This window comes from Naumovozyma castellii, chromosome 1 (genome assembly GCF_000237345.1).
Source record: "Naumovozyma castellii chromosome 1, complete genome".
In the NCBI taxonomy this organism is placed as follows: Eukaryota; Fungi; Ascomycota; class Saccharomycetes; order Saccharomycetales; family Saccharomycetaceae; genus Naumovozyma; species Naumovozyma castellii.
Genome location: NC_016491.1, coordinates 2,154,820 through 2,169,927, shown reverse-complemented (window position 1 = coordinate 2,169,927; position 15,108 = coordinate 2,154,820). Strand labels below are relative to the sequence as shown.

Below are 15,108 nucleotides of genomic sequence, written 5' to 3'. Positions count from 1 at the left end.
TAGCGGGAAGGAAATGGAAAGCGAGATATTAGTTATGTATTTGTCATGGAAAAAAGCAAAGGGTGTTTATCCGGGTAACGCCGGAAATTTCCACGGAAGCGCATCCGAAACCGTTCCGAGATTGCGATTACTAATGCATTTACTACTATCATTATTGCTATCACTATCATCTACTACTACTACTAATGCTAATGGATGGATAGTAAGTACATTAGTGAATCATGGTACATCGTTACATGCTCTTAATCTTACAATATCTAAAACTATTTTGAGTTCGGTTACGTAAGCAGGCTCCTCTCTCTCCTCCCCATCCGGGTGACCCCCTCCAGGTTTTTTTCTTAGCCTCTGAGCAAAGAAGCAAACAAACTCATCCATCCATCCATTATGCCCACAACATCAAGGTGGAACACTAACTACTTACATCCCAAGAGAGACTACTTCAACACATACCATTGAACCACTCACTCACACCGTACCGCAACTCTCACACATTTGCATTACCAACCCCACCAACTCAACATAACAATGTCCACCCAAGAAGAAACACTACCCCCCCCACAAACAGTGTCCCCCACAATTGTCCTCAGAGTCCTTCTCTCTCTCAAGGAAGCCGCCAAGATCATAGGGCTCAAGGGTTCCACCATCTCCAAGATTAGGGAAACTCACGGTGTCAAGATCGGGATCTCAGAGAAGGTCACCGGATGCTCCGATAGAATTCTATCCTGTGCAGGCCCTATAATTAATGTCGCTAATGCACTTAGTGATTGTGTGGATATCTTAAATGAAAAGGATTATGATGCAGAGGGAAATTTATTGCCTCCTTTGAAATTCGAAAAATATAACTTCCATTTCTTAAATCATTTATTACCTCCACCATCAAGAAATGAAGTACTGGAAGAAGAAAATGGTGAAGAAGAAAATGATGATGGTGAAACGAAAAAGCAGGATGCGAATGAAGCAAATTTGGAAGATCAAGTCCCAGTGGATAAGATTGGAAATTTGAGATTGATCGTACCAAATCGTCATCTTTCATCCATTATTGGGAAGGGTGGTGTAAGAATTAAAGCCTTAATTGAAACATATGGTGTCAAGATTGTCGCATCAAAACATTTCCTACCAGATTCAAGTGAAAGAGTATTGGAAATTCAAGGTTTCCCAGCTTCCATTTCAAAAGTACTTATTGAAATTTCAGAAATATTATTAAATGATGTAGATATTAATTTCATCCCAGAAAAACATTATTACCCTCATTTGAAACATCAATCCAATGGCTTTAATACAAGACAAGAAAGTGATACTAGTTATCATCCATCAAGTAATAATTTCGAAAATAATAGTAATAATAACGATGAATTTAAAGTGGAAGTATTAATCCCAGAAATTTATGTGGGTGCCTTAATCGGGAAACAAGGTAATAGAATCGCAAATTTAAAAGATTTTACAAAGACTAAAATCATCATTGAAAGGAAAGATGACGAATCAAGAGATGATAGTTCAAATAGAATATTCACCATCATTGGTCATTTACCTAAAAATGTTAAACTTGCTGAATCCATGTTATTGAAAAATTTAGATTCAGAAATTGAAAGACGTCAAGCTAAGTTTAATAGTGATACTATAGTCTCTTCCGGTCAACCAATTAAACATGAAGATATCGAATGATTGATTTTTCAACCTTTTTTTTCAAAGAGAGAAAAAAAAAGAAATTGTATTATATATAACTCCCCCTTTTGTTTTTTGTTTTTATTATTCCTCCTGCTTACTCTACTCTACTCTACTCTACTCTACTCTACCCTTTTTTTTTTCCCAATCTGCCTTTCGTTCATATAAATTACTACTATACTATCTACCTTATTATATTTTATCTATTCAATAAATGTAAAGTTATTTATTCTTTCTTCAATTCGGATTTTCTCAAACAGGCGAGGAAAAATCAAAACAATCAATCATTGAAATAATTTAAAACTAAAATCTTGAAAATTTCAGCCAATTTCCATCACTCAATCATACTACAATCTATCCTATAATAGATGCATGAATGAATGCATGAATGAACAATAATAAATTCACTTTTTCAACTACTCAAACTTCCACAAATAACTATAATAATAATGACCCTCATACGAACAATAATAATATGACCTTCCACAATTTCAATTCAACTCCAAATGAAATAATAAACACATTGGGTGTCTCCAAACGAATGGGTAATAAGGTGTTAAATGAATTAGATTCAAGAACGCATCAAAAATTTGAGCAATTGAAAGATAACGACGATACCAATGCTACACACGAATCATCATCCTCGTCGTCGTTCCAACAATTGTTCAATACCAAGCACAATGTACAATTCAATCACATGCAATCAATAGGCAATCAACCAACCACACCAAAGAAAAATATTCATTCATACACGCCAGATAATGGCAACATTCATGACAATACCGTTTCTGAATCCATGAAACGAATGAAGACGAACGACTCACAATCCAGAATAAAGAGAAGATCTATCACACCAGCAACTCCCGTGAGTGAAATAACAAGACGAATACGTAGATTACGATTAAGAGCATCCATTGCACCTAAAGTGGATGATTCCATTACCAGCTCCACATCGATTAGAAATACACCCTTGACTGGTGGGAACCCAATTACTATGATGAACCCACCTACTTTTTTGAAACCAACAATAAATTCATTGAATAAGAGAACTATAAAGCGTTCAGAACCTATTCATTCTAATCTTAATAGAAACGTTACTACGTCAGATGCTTCTAATATACGGCAAGAGAGGACACGAAGGGATAATTCCAAACAGGAAACCACCGTTGTCGTCAATTCCAATGTGAAACCTCGAACGTCACAATTAAAGAAAAGTACAACAATGTCAGTATTTGATCGATTGTATTCAACGGCAACACCGAAAACAAGCATATCCAGATCCACTTCCATGAACACAATTCAGAGCGGGGAACCTAGTAGTAGTAATGTGCATTCAAGAAGAGTTCATTCGGATACAGCTAATACTATCACTGATAAATCCATGTCACATAATGCCTCCACCAGCAAGATAAAATTTGGTAGGAGTAAGACAAGTGGATCATTATCATCGAATTTAAATAATGGTTCTGATGCTGGGCAAGAGGTTAGAAGACCTTTATGGCGTTGAAGAAGTAAAGAATAAAGAAAGATTTTTTATAATTGAATATTTAATTTAAGAATTTTTGAAATTTTAAAAAACCATATGCATCATTACATAAATACAAGAATTATAGTATAATATAAACATTGCCATCATTGTCATCATTAATTCAAATTAAGACTTTGCCCAACTTCTTGTAAACCGCTCTCTCTTGGAATATAAAAAGGAAAAAATTAAAATAAAATAGGAAAGTAGAGGAGATAAAAAGATTAGATTAGCTTAGACTAGACTAATCGATCTATTTAAACTTCTTACCAAACATGATCATTTGCAATTGATCATACATGGAGATGACACCTGCACCAGCAACACCTCTTAAGATGTTAGCACCACAACCCTTGAACAAAGAGGAGACACCTTCAGCGGCAACAACCTTTCTGAAACAGTCAAAGGCACCATCGTACTTAACGGCTTGACCAGAAGTCATCATCATTCTTCTTCTAACGGTATCCAATGGGTATGAAGCAGTGGAGGCACCAGTAGTAACAATCCAACCTAACAAGAATGAAGCTAAGAAGGAACCTTCCAATGAACCAGTCAAGACGGCAGGCTTCAAAGAATCATATAGACCAAAGTATAAACCTCTGTAAACAATGATACCAACGACAGATGGTAAGAACCCACGGTATAAACCAGCCATACCATCAGTAGCCAAAGTTTGCTTGTAAACATCAATCAACCCCTTGTATTGTCTAGAACCACCCTTCTTGGAAGATTTAGCATCGGCAGCCAATCTAGTTCTTGCATAATCCAAAGAATAGACGAATAATAATGACAAACCACCAGCAGCACCACCAGAAGCCAAGTTACCAGCGAACCATTTCCCATAACCTTCTTCCTTCTTAAACCCAAACATGGCCTTAATCTTATCCTTGAATGCGAAATTCAAAGCTTGTGTTGGAAAATATCTAATAACATTAGCAGTATTACCTCTCCAGAACGCTATGATACCTTCAGTCTTTGCAGTTCTTTGGAAACATTCGATAATACCCTTATATTTCGAATCCAATGAACCTTGTTTAATCATTTCATCTTGATTTTGAATCAATAATTTAACTCTTTCAATGGGGGAAGCAGCAGTCTTTGCCACGGCGGCGGAGACACCACCCATTAAGAAATCGATAGCGAAATTGGATTCCTTTTTAACTTCTTCTTTAGAGCTCATATTTACAAAATTGTTTTATGTTTGGTGCTTTATTGTATGTGTCTTTTTGCAAAGTGAATAACAGAAGATGGATATTGATGAAAGTCTCGGTGTAAGTAGTTTACTTATATAGTCTGTTACCTACCAATTGACGTTGTCGATGGAGGATGGGTTACTAAGGATGATTGCAGGTAAGGTTCGACCGAGATTTCCATGCCTACAAATCACAGGAAAAAGAAGTTTGGTTCCCCGGTGTCGGTCTGGGGCCCGCGAATAACCTGCTCTCATTGGTCCGTTCTATTTTTTTGAATGAATGGACGTATAACGCTATCATTCTTACGTAAGTTTCATCTTGTTGTCTATTAGCTCAAATTTGACCTTAGTTATGTTGAATATATATATATATAACTTATAGATAGGATAGGTAGAATTATAGGGGAGCGGGTTAGTTCCGTTTGATATTGTTCTGCTCCGTCAGCACTTTGTCCAATTCAGCTTGATTCTTGAAATCCTGTCTCCAATTGCAGATGGGACAATGTAGTTGCTTCCCCCAGTACAGTGGTACTATGGGGACCCAATACACCGCGAAGAATTCTCTTCGTTTGATGGGTCTCACACTGAAATTGTGGCAATTCGGACAGTATATGTTATTGTGTGCAGGGGTTTGGTCGTATTCTTTATCGAAATGACTTATGCCGCAGAGAATGGGCAGGAATAGAAACATTTTATGCTTTTGAGATTGCTGTTCAGTTGACTCCTTGTTTGCAAGTATGCTGCTTTCGCTTGTTTTCCTGCGTAAGTTGTGGAAGAGATGCAAGGGAAACCCAGATAACCCTTGTTCACCATCGGCATTGCCAGGATTTCAAATGTTCTCTGCGCGATGGGAACAGATGGAGGGGAGGGACGAATGTCCGACGGTAGACATGGGAAAAAAGACCGTTGTGCAATGTACAAAGGTCAAATCCGTGATAAGTGAGAAAAATCCAAAAATTGGCCTAAGGGCTTCCTTAATTTTTTCAATAACCCGAATGGCTAAAAATCATGGGGGCATCAGGGTACAATTTTTATAGGGCGAAAATCATTGATGTAAGCAGGTAAATGTAGAAGTAACCTTTATTTAGACATATATTATATATATCATTCCAAGTTGAGTTCCTTTGTTAATCTTAAAGCATCATTTAAAGTACAATCTGTGATATTGATTGACCCCAATTTAATTCTAAGTAAGAAGGACCGTATGATACAAAGATCCTCAAACATTTGATCTGAGAGTTGGCTTTTTCTTTTGTCAAATATTTGTGCCGCCAAGCTGAACAGTCTCTCAGCATGAATCGATGTCGATGGAATACAATGGAATAATTTATTAGCTAATGATAACAGTGGAAACTCTCTTTTATGCCTTGACCAGAATATATTATCTGCCCCCACAATCATCTGGACTTGGCGGTCGAATGGCGACCAGCGTTTTTTAGATTTGGATAAAACCTCGTTTGAATACTCCTTGACCAATGATAGAGCACGTAGACGGTATTGCTCAAGTTCTAATCTGATTTGTTCTTGTAAGTCATCCTTAATACTGAATTCATCAAATTCCTCCTCAAATTCCAAGTTTTTTTCTTCTTGTCCTTCTGATGAATAATCTTCAGCATTATACACTCTTCCTGCATGGCTCGAAATACCGATCATGTCTTCTGTATCGCTATCCTTAATGGGATAATAAGATATATTCAAAAAAGGTATTAAAATATCAGTAAGTTTTTGTGATACAAAGGATATTACATGGTCACTTTTTTTGATTTCGGTATTCTCACGAGGGAACTGTTCTATAAAAACAGAGCTATCAACAAATGCAATGTTTAGATAAGATGATAATAAACAAATATCCATACTGACATACTTTTTATAGTATTTATCCATTTTCCTTCTGAAACGAATAAAAACTGGGAGATGTCTGTGCGTTAGGTTGGAACTTTTCGATTTTTCAACGAATATTTTGTCTATTTTATCCTTATAGGAAATAAGCAAAGGAAGGGTGTTCTTCAACGTGCAGGTATCATTAGAAAGCATTTCGCAAAGAGAACGAAAAGGAGATAAGATATCAGTTAAATCGTCCATTAGAACAAAATCTTCTTCATCGAAAAACACTCCCAGGGATGGCTCCCGATTTAACTCCATCAAGACAGGTTTCAACTCTCGTAACCTGAGCACAACATCTAACGCTGATAGCCATCTTGTTTTTGAATATGTTTTGATGGCCAAAGGTTCCTCTCCATTCATTTTTCCAAACTCAACGCATAGTTCTCGGTATAGTAGTTGATTAACACTGCTTGATTTAATATTAAGAGCAAGCTGATTATTTTTCTTCAGAATAATGTCACCAGTTATAAAGCTAAAAATGCCACCAATATCGGCAGATTCTGAAGAAAGTTGGCTGTTATTTGATAGAAGATATTCAGTAAAGATATCTTGTTTTAAAATTTCATTCCTTGACCCATCAGAATTCAACTGATATTTCATTGCAGCTAACTCTAATAATTTTGATTTAAGCTCAGAATCTACAAATCCCAAACTGTCCTCTTCGACCATATCAAACATGGTACTATTCATAATGTTAGCACTATGTAGTAAACAAGGTACATGGCCAAGAAAACGAGTCCCTAACAGGCCAGTTCTTGAGAGTTCTTTCGGTACCTTTAGCATATTGGCAGCATTATCAGTTGACATACCTACAGTTACTGTTCTCAAACCATCAAACTTATTAAAAATTTCGCCAAGTTGCTGACTTATATCGATTGTTTTGTGAGAATCAGACCTGTCCATCTTCACTAGAAAAGGAATTTGTTTTCCTTCCTCTTCATCATATGTAACCAGTAAAACTCCCAAATAGTTAGACATTTTGTGATTGGACCAGTGATCAAAAACAAGAGACATGAACGTTACATTATCGAGTGCATATAACCTCTTTGTAAGCGATACAAGTAATGTCTTTCTATTGGTAAAGGTCTTTTCATTTAATATGTGAGCCGAAGATGCTATCTCACTCCTCCAGAAATAATTAATATCTTTGGATTTTGTGCGAATAAAGTTGCTCATATTAGATTTGTTCGGCTTAAAAATCTGTTCTGGTTTACTGTTATTCTCAGTTGGAATTAACGCCATTGTTGACCACAGAGTTTTGGCCGTGAAGGACTCTACCCAGTTGATGGAAAGACGGGATTCTAAAATTAACCCAACGGCTATATCAAAGAATGACTGCGTCTTAATATATTGTTTTAAATCTCGGTATTTGTCCAGCTTCTTCTTACATATCTCTTTTATTATCCTTTCATCCTTTAAATTTCCATGGAAATAATCAGGAGGATTAGTACAGTCATCTCTTAAATGAAGTTCAGCAGGTTCAGAATTATATCTGGCTTCCCTTCGATTGTAACGATAAACATTATTACAATTGGTACATTTTAAAATTGAACGATCTTTCTTTCCTTCCAGAAAATGTGACCATATGCTATTCTTTCCTTTACTGTCGATACGTGTCCATTCTGAATCTTCAGACTGAGATGGGTAATCTTGGACTAGAACGAACTTTTTTAGGACTTTTCTTCTCTTTGGCGTTGGCGTGGAATTGTTGTTACTGCTGACAGATGTGTTAGGGGTCGTTGTATCCCTAAAGCTTATTTGTCGAACGAGTATCTCAGAGCTACATGTGTTTGAAGGTGGGCTATCAGGTATATTATTATTCATTATATATCCTTGTTTGGATTTCTGACAGTCTGTACTTCAATGCTTGGCCTTGTTCAACTTGTTATATACATAGACTAACGAACTAACGGGAAACTTAGAACAATATTTAAAACAATCATGAGGTAAAAAGCGTTTCTTTGTTGAAATTTAGGGGGGTTAAAGACTTTTTATAAAGGGCTGGATAATTCTATTTTTTAGTTTTTCTGGAAATCAAACTGAAAAATTAGGTGTTCTCAAATATATTTTAGGGTTTTCAATTTAACCCTACTTTGTACATTGCACAACGGTCTTTTTTCCCATGTCTATCCGACGGAGTTGAGAGACAAACGCACGTTATCAGTCCGTGGGAGAACAGTCTCTTGGAGTATGCCTACCGACGGCGGGTGTCTGGGTGGGCGCACCCGTCCCATTCCGTTCCACTGCACCGGTCCCCGCGGAGAAACCGCCGTACCAATCCCTCCAAGTCCGCCAATGCCCGCGGAATCCAAGACTGTCCAGAAAACACCTTCCTCTTTAGGGTATACGGAATGTACACGTTTTACTTTATCATGCCGTCCTCACAGTGGGCTGCCTCTACGAGAGTCCCTCTGCCAGCGCGCTTTTGACTCCTGATGGCATTGTTCTCTCTATCAATTGCCCTGAACGGTTACTAAGAGAAAGACACCAAGTCCTCGTCCTTGCTAGAGTCGGGCGCAGCAGACGTGCATGGGGTCTTGTGCGGTGCGTTGTCCACTGCTCCCATGGTCCAATATCCACACAGGAAAATGGATACCCAATTCGGCTTTAAACACCTTTTCAAGAAAGTCGTCAATGAATGTGTCCTTGCGAATTCTCCTTTCCTTCCTCCTCTTCCCTTCTCATCCCTCTCTTTCTCTGCGGATCTTTGTCTGCCACCTCGCATCTGGTTTTATTTTTATTATACTTTGGTCTTTTTGGATAACAGGTACCTAACCATTAGGAGTCCGTGCGTGCGGACTTTTCTCTCTGCACAGGATGATACTTTTTGGGAAATTTCTTTCACCACGGAATGTGTCTATTTGCCAATTTTCTCATATATTATGACTGGTATTACTAGTGCTCATCATGGGTATATTTAAGAACCACTCTTTCCAATTTCTTTCCTCCTTTTCTTTTCTTGCCTTCTTGTTCCCTCTTGCTTTCACTACTCCTAAAACGATTGCCATTCCCATTCTTCTTATCTGTTACAAGCTATTATTAGCAAACTACCATTAACTCATTATATATCTTCCCTAATCATTGAAACAATTAGCAAACCAAACCCAAAAAAAAAAAAGCAATACCATAATTATAATAATAATAATAAGCATAATGCTACATTCGCTCTCAGATAATATCGACCTTTTGGAAACTGTTCCAATTAGTAATAATAATAATAACAGAACAACAATTGATCCATTAACTCTAAACGAAGTCAGAAACGAGCAAATTTATAATGAAGAATCCCTAAGCTTCGACAATGATAGCAATGCAATTTCAATGGGGGACCCATTAATCTTCAATAACGGAATGTGGCAATCGGATTCTCAAGTATTTAACCCATTCCCATCATTCTCTTTAGATTACGTCACTACACAACGTTCAATGGATGGAAATCCATTAGACTCCATAGAATTATCAAACATTAATAGAAACGATGATAATGATTTGTTCACGACGGAGGAATCCCTAGACTCGTCGGTCTTGAATACACCAAACATTAACAACTCTCCAAAGGGTTCCATTACTTCTTCTTCATCGTCCTCTGATGATACCGTGTTCTCCACAATAGCCAATTTTAACCCATACAACTATGAAGAGGAGGAAAATAACAGTAATGATGCATTCGTTCAATTTAAAGATTTCATTAATAATACTCCATCTTCATTCTCCTCGGCATCCATTGGAGAAGCTCCCTTATTGACGACGACGGCAGCCACTACTACTTTCTCCCCATCGGAATTAATATTGAACAGTAGTAAAAATTCCAAGAGAGCAAATTCTACAAATGTGTACCTGGAGGGTGCTCACAAGAAACATAACAGACAATCGAAAAAGAGATCACAATCCACATGTGCTGATTCTAAGAAGGTGTCTGATTCAAGATTGTCGGCTCAAGGATTGGCTAAAGTGTTGAATCTATCGTCACCTGAGGAGGCTTTGAAAAGGGAGCGTTTCATCTTGAATATTTTTGAACATGATTTGAACTATCCATTGGGTTACAAGACTTGGATCCGTGATACGACGAAGGAGTATAGGACGAAATTGATTGAAGAACTTTATCAACGTGTTCAGAAAACATATCCGGAATATAATCATTCCGTATTGGAAACGATAATTAGGAGAGCTACTTATTATATGATGCAGAGTAGGTTGAGAAGAGAAAGGAGAGCAAAGACTAAGGATAAAATTAAGGTGAAAAGTGAAGTAACTTTATAGAGATTATTAAAATTAGATGTGATGAGTTGTGATGTGATAAGATGTGATGAGATGAGATGGACTGGATCCTGACATCTGTGTAATATGTTCGAGTAGCCTGTGGCTATAAAAATTGTACCCTTTGATATTGTACCATTAATTATAATGCAAAGAGAAACCCGTCAATCGAAGATTGTATATTTATATAAAAATCTTTAGCCCTCTGGATTCTTCTAATTTATCATTCTTTATTACTTTTTATTACTATTAGTATACATTGACATATTTAGTGCAGAGACAGTATGAGGGAATATATTTATCAAATTGGTGCCATGTATCTACGGCCACATTAAAATCTGGTAAAAGAACCCTTCTTCTTTTTCATACTCTTATTCTTCTTATAATTATGATGTCTTGCGTCTCTCCATCCAGACGTACTAACTTTCTTAGTCTCAGTAGACTTCTTTTCCTCATCAGTTTTGCCTTCCGCATCAATTTCCATAACTGCATCGGCATCGCCACCATTCTGTTCTTTCAACTTAGCCATCTTTTGATCTATTAAACCTTGCTTTAATTTATTGGCAATTCTTTCTTCACGGGCATCGACAATTTTTTGAAACACAGCATGACGTTTTACTGATTTAGCCTTTAGGTGACTCTTCGCACGTAGTGATTTAGCCATGACTTGTAGTATTGTTGTTTAGGAGTAACGAAACTTATACCTTTTTAAATTACAGTTAATATAGTACTATTAAAGCAACTCATCGCTTATCAGACATAGTACTGCATGTTTTTTTAGAAGAAAATTTTCATGAATTTTTTTTAACCCTTTTCAAGACTGTAACATCCTTGCATTTTTAAAAAGAGACTCAAAATCCAAACCTTTTTAAAATTCGGAAATATCAACGGAAGTTCGTTTTAGTCTCATCAGCGCGAAAAAAGTAAACACGGAAAAGACCAGAGGCGACTGGGAAGGCGAGATCCTTTCTCCACTGACTGGCTTCTCCTTCCACCAATTGGCCCCAGTTTCTAAATCCCTCTCTGCCTAGGACGTTCCAGTCCAGCCTAGCAATGGGCCTACGGTGCTCCCTCCATTACGGTCTACGGTTTGTAGCTGCCCATTCTACGACCATCGCACTGGATTTACCCTAATGGAGTGAGTGGTTCACCGAATTCACCCATGCTCTGTAGCCCAGCTACTGTGCTCACTAAGTTATTCCATAGTGACAAGCAATTTGACAAAAGCCTTAATTAGAGCTACTACACCTATAAGCAATTTTTTTTTGGAACTCTTGAAGGAAAAGATCACCAAGAAACAGTAAAAATGTATGTTAAATTGAACTTTGGAAAAGTAACCGTTGGAAGAGAACATGGTCTTCATTGCAAGGACCCTCTGCAACCTCATAATTGAAGGAACAAAAGATAACTAACAATAAGCATATAAATATCCAATGCATTGAAACAGGGCTAACTTACGTACACAAAAGAGACTTGCCGCTTCCGTTATCGGTGTCGGTAAGGGAAAGGTTTGGTTAGATCCAAATGAAACTTCTGAATTGGCTCAAGCTAACTCCAGAGATGCCATTAGAAGATTGGTCAAGAACGGTACCATTGTTAAGAAGGCCGTCACCGTCCATTCCAGATCTAGAACTAGAGCCCATGCTTTGTCCAAGAGAAATGGTCGTCACACCGGTTACGGTAAGAGAAAGGGTACCAAGGAAGCTCGTTTACCATCTCAAGTTGTCTGGATTAGAAGATTACGTGTCTTGAGAAGATTATTGGCTAAGTACAGAGATGCTGGTAAGATTGACAAGCATCTATACCATGTTCTATATAAGGAAGCTAAGGGTAATGCTTTCAAGCACAAGAGAGCTTTAGTTGAACACATTATTCAAGCCAAGGCTGATGCTCAACGTGAAAAGGCTTTGTCTGAAGAAGCTGAAGCTAGAAGATTGAAGAACAGAGCTGCTCGTGAAAGAAGAGCTCAAAGAATCAATGAAAAGAGAGAAGCTTTGTTGAAGGAAGATGCCTAAATCTATTAATTCTTTAATTCGATAATAAAATAAAAATTAAAAAAATAGTAGATGCCTCCATAATTAAGAACTAACTTTAATGTTTTCATTATATAATATATATCTAATTCATTTGTTTTCCACTATTTTGTATGATTGTATGAAATAATCCCTTTATTTACTCTTCTAAGATTTCTACCTACACATGTTAAATAATTTTTTTTATAGCTGTGAATTAAGTTTGCTGTCTTTTATTTGTTAAGCAAGACCATTTCTGAGTAAGTCATCCATTGAAAGCAGTCTTGAGAACAACTTCATTAAATTATTTTACATTCATGACATTTTTTCTACAAGGTTGAAGACAAAAGTTGGTTTGTTTTATTTGTTCTTAGCGTTATATGCATACAGCATTTTCTTTTTATAAATTAATTATTAATGCAAGTTGTATAAAAGTGAATGTTTGTAAGAAACGAAAAAAAATGCATAATAATATTATTTAAATTTAAATATAAGGTCCTTTCAGCGCAATACAATTGATCTCCTCCATCAATGGCTGGCTCGATCCATAGTAGTATCATTCAATGTATTGGAATTGTTATTTTCGTTGAAATTTTTATTTACACTGTCATTTTGATATGATGCGCTACTATTAGATCTCTTCGCCTGAGGATCAGTTGCAATTGGTCTGTCTAAAAACTTCGGAAGCACAGGAGTATTGGAGTTAACTGGTACTAAAGGTTGTTGGATTTGACTGGGTCGGAACATTCCAGTGTTCGCACCATTATATGTGGGAACCTTATAACTGTTATATTGTTCAGTTTGAGGTTGATTGATTATTTGGGGTTGTTGAACGGTTGCCATTTGACCATATGGATGATGATAAAACGTTGAACCTTGCGGAAGTTGATAAAAGTTTTGAGAAGCTGGCGTTACAATCATTGGATTTTGAGGATTTCCAGAGCCCAATTGTTTATCATCTGCAAAAGGTCCATGAATACCAGTGCCATTATTTACAACGGATTGAGATGAAGATGGCAAAGGTAGAACTTGTGGTTGAGAATAAGGTGAAGATCTAAAGTATTCGGGTTGAAATTGCGGTAGTTTTATTGCATTGTTTCTCTCCTGATGCAGGTCTGTGGATTCGTGTTCTTGTTTACGAATATAATCATTATTTTTATTTGGGTCGTTTACATTTTGCGATGATATAAATCCCTTTGTTTTCTCAAATGGTAGCATGTGATTGGGCAGATCTTGATTGGAAGGCATAACTTCTGTTGGGTTCCCATAAGAAGTGAATTGTTGATAGGTAGCTTGAGGTGCAACATTGGTAATCATTGGGGCAGATCTTAAGTCTGCAGTTCCATTTGGAATGACAGTACCTGGAATACCAGGTAAATGTATTCGATCAGAAATCATGTCACCACCATACCCAGTATTGTATGATTGATATTTGCTCCGGTTGTAAAATTGACTATTGTAGTAGGGCAATTGATCCCCAGGATGAGAACCATCTTGATGATTGTGGATTTGTTCTGAATTATTTTGAGAGAGTGCTTCTATAATTTCTTCAAAAGTAGAATAAAATGCATGAACTGATTGTTCATCTTGATCAGCACCATTCTCAATTAAATTTAAAATTTCCGTATCCATGGTGGTCAATGCTATATCACTTGCCATTTTATTCAAAATCGTTTTTTTCCATACTTGAATGTGAGATGATATTTGTTTCTTTGTTCTAACCTCGCCCGTATGATATTGAATATAAAGAGATATGAGTTCATTTCTGCCATAGTTCCTGGTTCGCAACTTTATTTTGGAGGTTCCATTTTTCATTATGATTCTCAGAGCAGATGTAAATGCACTTTCAACTTTATACGGCCATTTGTCATGACCGTACATCAGAGGGAAAACAATTGATTGTTGCTCTAAAGAAGGTTCGACCGTTCTAGGATCTGGCATGATTTCAGAACTTACTAAATTGGGTCCAGGTTGTTGTCTCCCGACTGATAATTCATGATTATTAATTTCTTTCTGGTTTGGGTCCGACATTGTTTCCGATTTCAGTTCTGGGTGTGTATAAATGTTTTTCCTTAAGTTGGTTGGTTGGCTGCAAGAATGAAGATTTAAAATTATGAAAACTTTCAAGGTTCTCGAAAATATCAGAGTCCTTGAACTTGTATATGAGGACTTAGTTCCAGGTTGCTTGTGTTATTGAATTATTCTGTTAGATAACCTCCAGCGTAACACCGTTCTATTCTACAGGGCGTTGCTTATTGGGACCACTGACAATGAAGATTTTCTAGATCTAATATAACCTTTCTTTCTTCCTAATAAATAACAACTGCCGCTTTCTGAATTTTAACTCAGCGAATAGGATAGTTCTATTGGTTGATTGTTTATTTGTTTGGAGTTTTAACGAAGCTAGCTTCTTGTCCCTTTGAGAAGACTTTCCGTCCAATGTAACCGGAAATGAATGAAGAATGAATCTTATTGTACAATCAAATGTCAATGTGGAGTGTTATATACTTTTAAATATCCGAAAGAAAATATGCTAACTTTATTTCTCCAGGATCGAAATAAACTTTTTGACTAAT

General features: G+C 36.8%; 9 protein-coding genes across 9 annotated transcripts; 4 read left to right on the top strand and 5 right to left on the bottom strand.

Annotated features, from left to right (window-relative positions):
- Window positions 1–525: 525 nt before the first annotated feature.
- On the top strand, window positions 526–1,662 carry HEK2 (Hek2p; the record flags this gene model as incomplete). The annotated part of the gene is made up of 1 exon (XM_003673981.1): window positions 526–1,662. One exon carries the CDS (start codon window positions 526–528, stop codon window positions 1,660–1,662), a length of 1,137 nt encoding a protein of 378 aa, XP_003674029.1.
- Window positions 1,663–2,050: 388 nt separating this feature from the next.
- Window positions 2,051–3,169, top strand: SHE1 (She1p; the record flags this gene model as incomplete). The annotated part of the gene is made up of 1 exon (XM_003673980.1): window positions 2,051–3,169. The coding sequence occupies one exon, from the start codon at window positions 2,051–2,053 to the stop codon at window positions 3,167–3,169; it is 1,119 nt and encodes a 372-aa protein (XP_003674028.1).
- A 271-nt stretch (window positions 3,170–3,440) lies between these two features.
- Window positions 3,441–4,367, bottom strand: PET9 (ADP/ATP carrier protein PET9; the record flags this gene model as incomplete). Its single annotated transcript, XM_003673979.1, has 1 exon — window positions 3,441–4,367. The coding sequence occupies one exon, from the start codon at window positions 4,365–4,367 to the stop codon at window positions 3,441–3,443; it is 927 nt and encodes a 308-aa protein (XP_003674027.1).
- Window positions 4,368–4,791: 424 nt separating this feature from the next.
- NCAS0A10870 (uncharacterized protein) lies at window positions 4,792–5,070 on the bottom strand (the record flags this gene model as incomplete). Its single annotated transcript, XM_003673978.1, has 1 exon — window positions 4,792–5,070. The coding sequence occupies one exon, from the start codon at window positions 5,068–5,070 to the stop codon at window positions 4,792–4,794; it is 279 nt and encodes a 92-aa protein (XP_003674026.1).
- A 413-nt stretch (window positions 5,071–5,483) lies between these two features.
- On the bottom strand, window positions 5,484–8,087 carry NCAS0A10860 (uncharacterized protein; the record flags this gene model as incomplete). The annotated part of the gene is made up of 1 exon (XM_003673977.1): window positions 5,484–8,087. The coding sequence occupies one exon, from the start codon at window positions 8,085–8,087 to the stop codon at window positions 5,484–5,486; it is 2,604 nt and encodes an 867-aa protein (XP_003674025.1).
- Window positions 8,088–9,416: 1,329 nt separating this feature from the next.
- Window positions 9,417–10,523, top strand: NCAS0A10850 (uncharacterized protein; the record flags this gene model as incomplete). Its single annotated transcript, XM_003673976.1, has 1 exon — window positions 9,417–10,523. The coding sequence occupies one exon, from the start codon at window positions 9,417–9,419 to the stop codon at window positions 10,521–10,523; it is 1,107 nt and encodes a 368-aa protein (XP_003674024.1).
- A 328-nt stretch (window positions 10,524–10,851) lies between these two features.
- On the bottom strand, window positions 10,852–11,184 carry NCAS0A10840 (uncharacterized protein; the record flags this gene model as incomplete). Its single annotated transcript, XM_003673975.1, has 1 exon — window positions 10,852–11,184. One exon carries the CDS (start codon window positions 11,182–11,184, stop codon window positions 10,852–10,854), a length of 333 nt encoding a protein of 110 aa, XP_003674023.1.
- A 642-nt stretch (window positions 11,185–11,826) lies between these two features.
- On the top strand, window positions 11,827–12,535 carry RPL19B (60S ribosomal protein eL19; the record flags this gene model as incomplete). Its single annotated transcript, XM_003673974.1, has 2 exons — window positions 11,827–11,828; window positions 11,968–12,535. Coding segments are annotated over 2 exons (570 nt in total).
- Window positions 12,536–13,060: 525 nt separating this feature from the next.
- NCAS0A10820 (uncharacterized protein) lies at window positions 13,061–14,563 on the bottom strand (the record flags this gene model as incomplete). Its single annotated transcript, XM_003673973.1, has 1 exon — window positions 13,061–14,563. One exon carries the CDS (start codon window positions 14,561–14,563, stop codon window positions 13,061–13,063), a length of 1,503 nt encoding a protein of 500 aa, XP_003674021.1.
- Between the last annotated feature and the right edge of the window lie 545 nt (window positions 14,564–15,108).